Source organism: Linderina pennispora (assembly GCF_002104995.1).
Source record: "Linderina pennispora strain ATCC 12442 chromosome Unknown DL89scaffold_44, whole genome shotgun sequence".
Lineage (NCBI taxonomy): Eukaryota > Fungi > Kickxellomycota > Kickxellomycetes > Kickxellales > Kickxellaceae > Linderina > Linderina pennispora.
The window spans coordinates 1-13,178 of record NW_024468292.1 but is presented as its reverse complement, the minus strand read 5'-3'; the positions used below and the strand labels follow the sequence as shown (position 1 = coordinate 13,178).

Genomic DNA, 13,178 nt, shown 5'->3' with positions numbered 1-13,178 from the left:
GCAGATGACCCGGCATGGCACGCAGAGCACCCCAGGCACCGACCAGAAGCGCGAGACCTCGGGCGACCTGCACCAGTTCATGGCCTGCCTGGGCCACCGGCTGACGCCCGCGCGCGTGCGCCGCATTCAGACGCAGAACCCAACGACGCGCTTCCTGGTGATCCACGGGCGGAAGGATCGTGTGATCCGGCCGGTCTGCGGCCGCACATTGGCGAAGCTGCTGGGCTGCCCGCTGGTGTGGCTCGAGGGCGCCGGCCACATGCCGCTGATTGACGCCCACTGCTCGTTCAACCTGGTGGTGCGTGCGTTTACACGGCACGAGCCGTGGCTCGATGAGCTGCCGGACCGGACACGCATTGCACCGGCGCCTTGGCACGAGCAAGTCAGAGTGCGTGAGTGGATGGGCAGGCCCGTGGGCGAGATTGCGCTGGAGGGCATGGAGCAGGTAAGGCTGGCATGCAGGTCGCCGCCGACCAGCCCCGGGCCTCGCAAGTCCACCGTGGACCGCATCGAGCCGGTGGGCGAGCTGGCCCAGGAGCTGATCCTCGTCGATGATCGTGATCTTGCCCATGACTCCAAGATCGTCGGCCCACATGACGCAGGTGATGCCGATACTTGTGGATTCGTCATCTACGGCTCGCTGCTCGATGCCCCGCTGCGAATGCGACGGTACACCACCACCAGCTGACCGGTGCGGGAAGGATAGGTGCCACAATTTGATTGGCACACGTGATTGCAAACACATGCTCCGATTTTTTTTTTCATGCTGACGACGTTCAGTCCACCCGCCCCTGGCATGAGCTCCTCCTGCTCTCCTCTCAATTTTTTCGCTCGTGTAATTATTTCACTCTTATTCCTCAGTTTTATTTCATAACCACTCTGTGGTAAAAGCGATACTTTTTTGGAATATACCAGCAGAACAACCTGCCTGCATATTCAGTCCCTACAAACAGCAAGCCTGCAACAATTCACGCACTAAGCCCTAAGAAGGTTCTGAGACGGTTCTCCTTGGGCCGAGACGGAAGCAGCTCCAAAGACAAGAGCCACCAACACAACACGATGTCCGGAAAGCAGAAGATTGGCAACTACACCGTGCTGCAGACCCTCGGCGTCGGGTCCTTTGGCAAGGTCAAGCGTAAGTACAATACAAACCTCAAACTGCCCTCCCCCAACACATTTTTGGTATCTTCTCAATCCTCCACCCTCACCTTTTTTCCCTCCTCTGCTTCCATATGCTGGTGTATAGTGGCCGTGCACTCGCAGACAGGTCACAAGGTGGCGCTAAAAGATCATTGGGCGCAGCAAGCTGGCGCACTCGGACATGATCGGGCGGGTCAACCGCGAGATCCAGTACCTGAAGATGTTGCGGCATCCGCACATCATCAAGCTGTACGAGGTCATCACCACGCCCACCGACATCATCATGGTCATCGAGTATGCTGGCGGCGAGCTCTTCAACTACATTGTCGAGCGCGGGCGCATGGCTGAGAAGGACGCGCGGCGCTTCTTCCAGCAGATCGTCTCGGCCGTCGAGTACTGCCATCGCCGCAACATTGTGCACCGCGACTTGAAGCCCGAGAATGTGCTTCTGGATCCATACAATAACGTCAAAGTGGCTGATTTTGGCTTGTCCAATATCATGAAGGACGGCGAGTTCCTGCAGACGTCGTGCGGGTCACCCAACTACGCGGCTCCCGAGGTCATCAACGGCAAGCTGTACGCGGGCCCTGAGGTCGACGCGTGGTCGTGCGGAGTGATTCTGTATGTGATGCTGTGCGGCCGCCTGCCATTCGACGACGACCACATTCCGGCGCTGTTCAAAAAGATCACATCCGGCATCTTTACCATGCCTGGCTTCCTGTCACCGGGCGCCAAGCAGGTTCTGTCGGGACTCCTGCAGGTCGACCCGCTCAAGCGCATGTCGCTGTCGCAGGTGCGCCAGCAGCCATGGTTCATCACTGACCTGCCCGAGTACCTGAAGCCGCTGCCCGAGAGCACTGACATTGAGTCGCTGGCACGCCTGGACGAGTCGATTCTGGGTGAGCTCGAGAAGCAGCTCGAGATGACACGCATGTCGCTGGTCAAGCAGCTGCGGCAGCGCGGCACCAACCCAGCTAAAGTCGCGTATCAGCTGACTCTGGATAATCGCCACATGCTTGAGCAGAGCCGGCACTCGAACACCCAGGGGATCCGCAACTTTGCGCTGGCATCATCGCCACCCGCCGCCTTCAACGCCGCCATCGACCTACGCGATAGCACCGGCACTGCATCATCATCGCCGCTGGCAAACAACTCCAACGACGATGACGACGGTACGCCGTCGAGCATCGCCATTCTGGGCTCCAGCCTGCCGCGCTCCGCTGGCCACACGCTCGAATCGCAAATGTACAAGATGCGTCTGCGCGGCCCCAACGCCGTCCCAGCCCCGCGCGTGTCGTCGCCACTGGCGCCCGCTCACGACTCTGCGTCGCGCCGGACCATCGTCGGGTGCAGCAGCAGTTGCCCAGCAGGCGCTAGGGACGACGGGCTCAGCGGTGCCGTCACGGACGCCATCGAACTATTTCCGCGCGCAGTTGCCGCCACTGCCAGGTGCGAATGGCGTGGCGGGGCAGTCAAACTCGTCGGTAGCGAGCCTGGCGCATGCATCGGTGCGCACGGCATCGCAGAGCCACCTGAGCCCGTACGCGCACCGGTCGGGCAACAGCAGCGAGAACAGCAGCACCGACGGCAGCCCGGCAGGATCGGTGGTGCCGCCGCACTCGGTCAATGTGCCGAGCCCGCTGGCTCGCTCCAGCGATGAGACGCCGGCGGCGCGTAAGCCCACGGTGATGCGCAAGCGGGCGAAGCTGACGCGTACACGCTGGCATTTCGGCATCCGGTCGCGGTCGCCGCCTGCCGACGTCATGGCTGAGGTCTACCGGGCGCTGCTGCAGCTGGGCATGAAGTGGAAGCACTTTAACCCCTACCATCTGCGTGCCATGTATATCGACGCGCAGGGCCGCCAGGTCAAGATCGACCTGCAGCTGTACAAGCTCGACTCGCGTGACAACTACCTGGTCGACTTCAAGGCTGTTATCCCGACCCCCAAGTCCACGGCTGACTTGGGCGCCAGCGACTCGGGCACCATCCCGACATACCGTGCAGGTGAGAACACGCTGATAGCTCCGCCACCACCGTTCATCCAGGCAGCCCGCCGGCGGATGTCATCGGCTGCACGGCCCGTTTCGGCGGTATTGGACGACGTCGCCATGATGATGGGTGCCGAGCAGGCCGAGCCGCGGTCGCTCGACGACCAGTTCCTGGACTCGGACTACCCTATCCAGATTCCAGCTGAGGTGCCCGCGCCATCGCTGCCAGCCGGCCACGACCGCTCAGACATGCTGCCGGAGCCCGACACATTACCAGCACGCACCATGCAGCGGCGGTTGGGCGGCGGCTCGCCGATGTCGTCTGCAGCGGGCTTTGAAGAGTCCAGCGAGAGTATAGAGGCTTCGGGTGGTATTCCGATCCCCGGCTCGCTGGCAAAGTCGCCGGTGCGCGCAATCGACATCAACCAAAGACGCAATCTGGCCGAATCACAGAGCTCTGGCCAGTTCCTGGGCGGCACGCCGCGTAGCCAGGGGAAGGCGCCCGGCAGCTACATGCCCGGCAGCGTCGTCGGCCGCGTGTCATTGGCACGCACAGACGTGTCGCTGACCGCCGATGGCGTCGGCGCCGGCAATGGCGCAAGTAGATTGGCGCAGGAGCGCGTGGTCAATGCGTTCCCGTTCTTTGACGTGTGCTGCAGGCTAATTACGGAGCTGGCTGTGCCGTCGGCCCCACAGGCGTCGTAAGCATGGCCCGCCTTGTGTTGGAATATAGACTTGCTTCTTCTTTTTCTCATTATTTCTTGCTGCTGCTAGCTCAACCTGGCGGCCTTGGTTGATTATTGTAAACACATAGTACTACCTTTTTGGTGGTGGAAATGGTGTGTGATTTCTTGCAATGTTTGGGGCTCCAATCAGAGCATACGTTGATTTCTCTTCCTGATCTCCCCTTTATGAGTGAGTGCGTATGTCTATTCTTGGCAAAAAATGGCGTGTATGACCAAGAAATCAATGCCCAGACAGCCAGCCGCAGATCATTGACTGCTTGCATGTGGAGATAGAAAAATCAAAAAACAGTCGAGGACACCAAGAGCGAACATGCGTCTAGAAATAATGCTAACTAATGCTAACAGGTCCCATGGCAATAGTTGTCAGAATAGAAAACAAGCAGAGAAATCAGGCCCTTTGGGCTAATGTATATAAAGACCAGGCAAACTGGCTACTACCCCTCTTAGACCAACCTTTTTCACAAATCTCACTTTTTATAAACATGGTACAATCAGCGATTCTCGATACGCTCGGCCCCCTGGCCAGCGCACTAATGGACGCCATCTCCCAGCTCATCGGCATGGGCAACCCGCAGGATGCATATACCGCCTCCCACGCCGACCTGGTCAAATACGCTACCTACGCCGGCCTCGCCTACCAGACCACCGATGCCTGGCCTGCAAGCCGCACTGTGCCCAAAGACACCACGCTGATCAGTTCTTTCGACCACACGCTGAAGGGCAGCTCCGGCTACATTGCATTTAATGAGCCATGCAAGGAGATCATCGTGGCCTACCGTGGCACCGACTCACTGATTGACTGGCTGACCAACCTGAATTTCGATAAAACCGCCTGGCCAGCCAACATCTCCAATAGTCTCGTCCACGAGGGGTTCCTGAACGCCTATCTGGTGTCTATGCAGCAAGTCCAGGAGGCCGTGGACTCCTTGCTGGCGAAATGCCCCGATGCCACCATCTCATTCACTGGCCATTCCTTAGGCGGCGCCCTAGCCTGCATATCCATGGTGGACACAGCGCAGCGCCATAGGGGCATCAAGATGCAAATGTTTACATACGGCCAGCCGCGCACCGGCAATCAGGCATTTGCTGAGTATGTGGAGAACCTGGGCCACCCGGTGTTTCGCGTGGTCTATCGGCATGATATTGTGCCGCGGATGCCCCCGATGGACCTTGGGTTCCAGCATCATGGCCAGGAAGTCTGGTACGAAGGGGATGAGAATATCAAGTTCTGCAAAGGCGAAGGGGAGAACCTGACGTGTGAGCTGGGGGTGCCGTTTAGTGAACTTAATGCCAAGGACCATTCGGAGTACCCTGGTATGCACTGATGCATCCCCTTCCTGTAATAGGATGTAGGGGGTATTTTTGTACGATATTTTTCTTTTTCTTTTTGACCTGCGATTTTACACTTCATATATGCTTTATATCCATTTTTCTTGATCCCCTGTGCATCCCGCAGCTGCTACACTGCTGTAGTTACTGGTGTTGTCAATCAGATATCAGCGGGCATATACGATAGCTTACTCTTCGGTATGAATTGCCGAGAGGGTCTTGCTGAACGAAAGCATGTGTAATAAGTGATTGAAAATATGCAAAATGATAAGCAGATACATGTGGTAAAGGTTTGCAAGGCATATAGTAGCAGCCATCGTTGAAACAAGCGTCAATCATATACTTCTGCTCCTGGGCGTTAGCCTGCAACTAGGGCTGAGGCCATTTGCAAACATTCTGCTGACCTAGGAGAAATATATTAAAACTAGGAGCAAAGCAAAGACAGAAAGAATATGACATGACCAAGGGAGACTAGATCAGCCACAGTCTTTCGCATGCTTGAAACTATATTATTGGGACATCAAGGAGAATGGAGGAGGTAGATAGCTTGGGAGGTGGCTATATACTGATATTTCTTGCCAGAGGCTATTGATCCATATTAGGGCTTCTGGTGTGTCAGAATCTGTGGTTCTCTGGGTTTCTACAATCTTTCCTTTTCTCATCGGATCCATGTGCTATCACAACCATCACCCTGATCCTCGTTTGGGGTATCTCTCTTCACTTTCTATTTTTCTGGCTGACTCAGTCCAAACCACTCATTGAAACTTGTGACCTTCCAACACAGTAGTAATAGCTGTGCTGGTAGGCTGCATGTTGGGAGCCTGAGTGACAGCTTGCTGGGTTTGATGCTTGTGTTAGAAATATCAACTCTTTGGTAGAGGATTCTCTATTATCTTTTCCCTCATTCTTCTTTGCATTAGTTATCAAGCAACACCTCTTGACTCCTTAGGAATTCCTCTTTCCTCTACCTTATATTTTCATCTCTCTCACCTCCTCCTCTAATGCATCACTTTACTATCTTCTTCAGCCTAAACTACATTTCTGTGCTTATACCCCCTTAACACTTGTAAGGAGAAAAAGTATCAGTGAGGCCTTTGACTTCATTGAACATGCTGTTGGTAGCTGCACAGATGCTAACAGTGGTGGTGTGCCAAACAGAGGAGCTGCTCTTAGCAACTCTAGTATGCGCTGGGGAAGTGGTGATGATGGATAAGTGGGTAAAGTTTGTGCATATGCATGTGCATATGTGTGTGCATGTGCATGTGCTTCTGGCCCTCGCCTTTTGCTATTCTGTAGAAAAAGAGGTAGAAAATATAATTCGAAGGAGTTATAGGGAAGACAAAGGAAACTGGCCAGCCTGCAAGTGCACAAATTTTTATACTTGGACATCCTAGGGCTGGTAGAGCCTTGACATGTAATGATTTTCTTCTCAAAATCAAAACCTTGCAGTAAAGAATATGCCAGTATCTGGTGCATATATAGGTGATGATGAGTTTTATTCATTACAAATTGCTTATGCCAACAGATGATGCCACTCTGAGTGATCATTACATACTACACTGGCGATGGCTATGAGGATAGCTCCTTCTGCTGCCATACAAGGGATTTCTGATCAGTTATTGGGACAGAGGACATGTCTGATAAGTTTCCTGAACTTGTAGATGATGGACTATACAACTAGTATGGATGATAAACTTTTGAGATCTAGATGCAGCCCCTAAAAGACCTGCTCTGCATGTCCTTAATCTGCTGCATTTGTGGGCTCTGGTCCAGAAGTTTATGACCCTTAGTTGCTAGGCTATCCAGACACCTGATATTGCCCACAATTGACTAGAATAACTTATTTAGCCTAGTTCTATATACCCTCACTTCCTTATAGTAATTAAAATAATCTCATATGCATTTTTCAGTTCTCATAGACTCCTCACTATCAAATCAGTATGAAGCACCATTAAGTTAACTAATCACTTCCATTTGTCCCTATTTTTATAGCTGCATGAAGGAAAATGCCAGTACCCTTGTCGATTTCATTGATAAAGTAGTCTAAGGAATGCAGTATTTGGGTAATTACTTTAATTACACTCAAAATTATTGACATGTTCCACTACTAGCTCCTGCTATAGTATTCATTTTTTATTAGAGGAATCATAGTAAGAGTAAATATTTGAATAATACACTATAGCATTTACAAGTATATATTATAGTGGTAAATAGACAAATGATCAATAATAATGACAACAGCTTTAAAAGTGGATAAAATAGTGAATGATAACTTTTGTGTTTCAGAATTAAATCATCTTTACCTTTATATAAGATTTTATAGTCAAAAAAAGTGTCCGACTATCCGCTAGAAATTATTTAATTGGTTAAAAAAACTCTTAAGCTTCAACACGGGTTTGAGTGACTTGCTCTGTAAACTCCCTTTGATCTTGTGTGGCATCTGACCTCATCGGTGAAACCAGGGTGACAAGCTGGTATTGTAGTGGTCACAGGTCTCCACTAGATATCTCCATTGGTTCAGCACAAGAGCTGCTCTCATTGTCGGTCGGCCTGATAACTTCCATGGCATCATCATGGTAGTCATCACCAGCTGCGCAACACTCTTAGGATGTTTATTTATGAGCATCTATTGAATAAGGCCATATAGCTCTTCTAGCGGTCATGCAATATTTGTGGGTTTATTTTACAAATTAATTTGTCTTATGAACATGCGTAAGCAGTAGTATTTGAGCCACAATGGACCCAGTCTGTATAGACTGATTCAAGAGACTGTATCAATGCTAAGGGCCCCAAGAACCATGCAAGCCAGATCATTTTTAATAAAAACGTTCTTAATGCTATGCATACCCAATAAAGCAAAACTGAACAGAATCATTTCTCTTCTTACTTTGCCTACCAAATTTCTCAAATGAATATTACCCGCAGCACTACTGTCATAAAGACATCACTTGGTGGTATTGGCTTCTGTGATTCTATGTTGCCCTGCCTAGAGCGATTTGTATACAGCGTCAATATCATCCAAGAGCATACATACATGCTTGCACGATGGATATTACTCCATCAGCTAGCTGACGATGATGCCTTTGACCCTGCAACATTTGTGAAAAAGGGTTTTTTCGTTTTATTTATTTATTCATTTATCGTAACCTGAAGGCGAAGACTGTCATATCTGCCAAGGATTTCGTCAACCGGAAGGACAAGTCAGAACTGTTGAGCGCAGATTTCGGTGATGTAGTTAGATACCATATTTATGATTATCTATTGCATAATGGCGATATCGAGCTACATGGTGTACGTGAAATGAATCAAGTAGCAACATACGTGGATACCGAGCTGATGACAGCATACAAGAACAACATTGTGTTGCACTATGGCACTTGCCTACAGCGGATTCTGGCCAAATTGATTGATATTCGCAGCCGCAAAAACACACTGCACAGTACAATGGGCAATGTGTCCAAGGCTGAGTTCAATAACGCATGTCAAGTGTGTATTTATACACCTGCACAGAAGCTCCGCCAGGCAGTTGCTTCTAGGCACCCTGATCTCAGTGTGCTCACCCCACCGATGCTTGCAATCTACAACAAGCTGGCACCAGTCCTTAATGCCTATGATGCCAAGTACAGATTCGCCAAAGGCAGCCGATACTATGGTGCCAAGGCAAATCCACTTCAGCATCTGCGTGCATATATTCGCCTATGCCAGCTTATCGAGAATGAGCAGCTTGGCAAGTCTCCTCCCCAATGCTTGCCTCTGTGGACATCATGGATCCCAGGCCATGTGCGTTTGGACAAGCAAATAATCAAGCAGGTGTTTGTTTCGAAAACACGTGAGGAGGTTACCAAGATCAACGCAGCAAAGAGGGCAGCAACAGAGGCAAGGAAAGCAGCAGAAAGGGGCGAAAAATTGGCCAAGAAGGCTGCACACGAAGCAGCGAAGATGCCATCGGATGCAACAGAGGCTACTGCAGCAACTGCAGCAGTAGCGGCTGATTCACTTGCTGCTGCATCGGCAGCAGCAGCAGACACTGTTGCAGCACTTAACAATGCATATGCACCAGCACCCCCAGTCTGTGCACATGACCCAGTCCAAGGGATCACACAACCTGTGTGGGATGTGTGGGGCCGGGTTGCAGATCTAACATCAAAGCCATTTAAGGCGCATGGTGATAGAAAATTCCACGGAATGGCGACAACAGATGGTGTAGCAATATGCATTTTGTTGCAAGACAAGATATCCAAGGCTGATGGTGCAGTGGATGCTGATGCTGCAGGAGGCGATGCTGCGGGAGGCGATGCTGCGGGAGGCAATTCTGTGGGAGGCGATGCTACAGGCGATGCTGTGGGAGGCGATGCTACAGGCGATGCTGTGGGAGGCGATGCTACAGGCGATGCTGTGGGAGGCGATGCTACAGGCGATGCTGTGGGAGGCGATGCTACAGGCGATGCTACAGGTGATGTTGCAGGAGGTGATGCTGTGGGAGGCAGTACTATAGCTGACTGTCGCTATATCCACCAGATCCCACAGCCAGAGCTGCAGAATCTGAAAGGCCGCTGTGTATTCATCGATCCAGGTTGGGGCGATTTGCTATACATGATGCACGAAAATAGCAGCAATGGGAAAGAGGGTGAAAAAATGCTCTACCGCTACACACGGCAGCAGCGCAATAAGGAGCTCAAGCTGCGCCACTATGACAGGATTCGTCGGGCTACAAAGGATCAAGTCCCAGAAGATGCTGTCCGCAGAGCAGAGGCAGAGCTTTCCAAGCACTGCTGCCGGACCCTTATCCCAGCAAAATTCCGTGCCTACGTTGCTGCCCGTGCATCTGTGCGGTGTGTCCTAGCACCGTTTTATGCCAGCACGATGACAGCGCGGTTACCAGAGCAGCAACTCACTAAGTCAAACAAGCAGCACCAAAGGCGCTGGAAGGCCCATCCAGGTGTCAGTACCAGTCCCAAGGTGTACCCGCTTCACCGCAAGCTGCACCTTGATTCATTCATGAACCAGGCCCGTGCAGACCACAGGCTTGCCACGAAACTCCGGAGCAAGTTCGGTCCAGATCCAGTGCTGATCATGGGCAATTGGAGTGCGCCAATGGCCCGACACCATGCACCGATTCGTGGCAAGGGATGGCGCGACAAGTTCAAGCACCATGGCTTTGAAGTCTATCTGATCGACGAATTCCGGACATCGTCGGTGTGCCCGTTCTGCTGCGATAAGTCACTGCAGACATTCCGGCATGTTCCCAACCCGCGGCCCTACCAGAGATCGAAGAACCCAACTGTGAAGTGCCATGGCCTTCTCCGCTGTACAAGCGAGTCATGTAAGCGGGCCATGGCACAATACAGGCGAGCCTATTCGTCTCGGCTCTTGAACCGCGATCTCGCAGCAGTTCTAAACTTCAGGCTCATTTTCCAGTCACTCTGTGATTCAGGCAGTATTCCTGAACGGTTCCGTCGCTTTATGGCCATTGTTGCCGATGCTTCTGGCACCACCCTGGCAACAAAGAACCTGCACAAGAGGCGTGCAGCAGCAGGCGATTCTGCTGCTAGCAGCAGTGAGCCAGCGCTGAAGCGTCTACGCAGAGCAGGCCATCAAGACAGGAGATGTCCATGATCGACATTGCACCAACAACCATCCGACACGTTCAAATGACCGGTTCGCCATGATGCTTGTATCGACGTGTCAACCCATGCTGACTAGCAGCCGAGCTCGCATCGCGAGCAGAGTATTTCTAGTAGCCAATTGGATAGACATGATCACGTACAAAAGACTCCAATTTCGAATCACCTAGAGCCTCTGTAGCCGTATGCGCAGCCTTCACAGTATCGAGAATGGGGATAAAAAGGCAAAATAGTGTTATTGGATGTGACCCATTATATTGTGTACGTTTTAATTTCCACCGTTTTCAACAGCTTGAGGGATGATTGTCTCAAAAAAGCGCTTCAAATCCGCAATGGTCCAGTGGCTAGGATCCGACGCTCTCACCGTCGTGGCCGGGGTTCGATTCCCCGTTGCGGAATTTTTAGCTTTTGCTGCTGTCGCCCTAACCGGCGGCAGGTTCTATTTTGCAGATGTGCGCGTTTGCTTAGCGGGAAAGTCTACATATTCTTCTGAGTGAATTTGCTATTCTTCATAGAAGACATTATTAGCAAATCGGTTAGTGTGGAGTTTGCCGCCTCTTGTCATCGCTCTTGCTGTGCTCAATTGAAGTGAACTCTATATGATGAGTAGTCTAATATTAGCGATCTGAATAAATATATTTGAAGCGGTTATCCTAGTATACTATGTGCCATGGTGCCAAATGCTGTCGATATATCTAATAGCGATTCAAAAGGAATACACTACAACTAGAAGTATTCCTGCCACTACGGGCCTGCAAGGACTATCTGTGGACCAACTGCAAATAAATAGTTAGGCAAATAACTCACAGCTTTAGCTAGCTCCCCGATACTCCAAACACTAACAGTTTAGACTACAATGGAATATCCCCAGTTGCTGGACACGGAGTGATATGAATGCTAATTTTACTCCCTCCTAGCCCTTAGATGAGAGCAGCGTAGAGAATTAAACCTAGTCCCGGGTGGCGCCAGACTCGTCTTGGGTCCAGCTGCAGGTCGCAGGAATCTGTCTGGGGCTGCGGCAAGGGCAAGTGAACTCTTTAACCAGCGTCCTCCTCAACTGGGATAGCTGGATAAGGAGGCATCGAGTGGTTTCAGGAAATTCAACAGCTCCCCCTTCTTGCATCCGAAATTTGGAGAGCAGACGGCTTGCTAAAAATAACAATGCTGCGGAGGGCCTGGTGGTGCTGGACCGCGGTCTAATTATAGCAGCCCATGCCATGCGGTTTTCTAAGCCACAAAGACGTGTCTGGCCTTCGTGCACCAACGATGCAGTATGTAAGCTTATTTTACCAGTCCTATAAAACCGGCACCCCTTATCATCTCCAACTCTCTCTTTTCCTTCATTGTTTTATTTCTAACCTGCTACTTATCGATAGCCATTTTTCTTTGCAATACAAATTGACATGATCCTCATTTCGACCATCTGGTCTCTGCTCTTTGTAACCAAGATGCCAGCAATAAATGATCTGGGCACTGAGGATATTCATTTGCCGCTTACTCAAACTATTCTCTATCAAAGCTGACTGGGCCACTCCGCATGTTTTTCCTACCCTTGCTGATTATAAAATTGCAATCTTGTCTGCCTCTGACCCTGGATGCATTGAATATTTAGCTCAGGAAGCTATTATTAAAGTAAACACGCTGCTACTCCATCTGTGCAGCCAGATAAGCACAAGAGACAGTCTACTCTGGCATTTGTGTCTGTCGCAGCTACAGTTGCTGCGGATGCTGCTGGTGCAAGAGTTGACCCAGCTCAGCCTGCCTTTGCTAGTATCGAGTTGATCAAGATAGCCAGCACCTCTGATGGACACAGAGATTGGGCTACAGCTGAAACAGTCATTACCTTCCGGACTACTCATTCTATTAGTCATACCACTGGCGGTTGCCTAGCATCAAAGACCGTGCTGCTAAATCAATTGCATGTTCTAACGCGCTTGTTGCTGCTATTAAGACACGGCATGCAGCAGCTAAGGAGGAGCTGGCAATATCCAAGAGTCAGCTTATTGAATTCAGAAACTGGCGTGCCATTAACCATACATGAGTCATTACTGGTATTATTTCGCTTCTGAAGCAGCTGAATAGCGGTTTATATAGCTATTGACCCACAGCTAGCACTTGAGGCGAACAGAAAACACATGGTCGATAATCCAATGGAATCGACGAACGACTACGATCAGAAATGGACTATATAATCCCTGAGCATGCTGCTTGCAGTTAATACTGTTAGCCACTGTACGTTGTCATAGTCTATTCAGTATATATACGTATTGGTCCTAAGCTTGGCATCTTCTTTCATATCCTCATTATCCATTTAGTTACCGATGAGGAGGTTTATTATACTACAATTTACG

The 13,178-nt window shown here is 50.7% G+C and overlaps 1 protein-coding gene and 1 non-coding gene across 2 annotated transcripts; both read left to right on the top strand.

Annotated features, from left to right (window-relative positions):
• Positions 1–2,188: 2,188 nt before the first annotated feature.
• Positions 2,189–4,021, top strand: DL89DRAFT_132061 (uncharacterized protein). Its single transcript, XM_040883328.1, has one exon. The coding sequence runs from the start codon at positions 2,304–2,306 to the stop codon at positions 3,831–3,833; it is 1,530 nt and encodes a 509-aa protein (XP_040739480.1). The 5' UTR covers positions 2,189–2,303; the 3' UTR covers positions 3,834–4,021.
• Positions 4,022–11,153: 7,132 nt separating this feature from the next.
• DL89DRAFT_t170 lies at positions 11,154–11,225 on the top strand. Its single transcript has one exon. It is a non-coding gene; the product is annotated as a tRNA-Glu (tRNA).
• The last annotated feature ends 1,953 nt before the right edge of the window (positions 11,226–13,178 follow it).

What these genes read in the sequence shown, in the direction of transcription:
- DL89DRAFT_132061 (XM_040883328.1), top strand. Translation starts at nt 2,304, where the DNA reads ATGACGACGGTACGCCGTCGAGCATCGCCATTCTGGGCTCCAGCCTGC.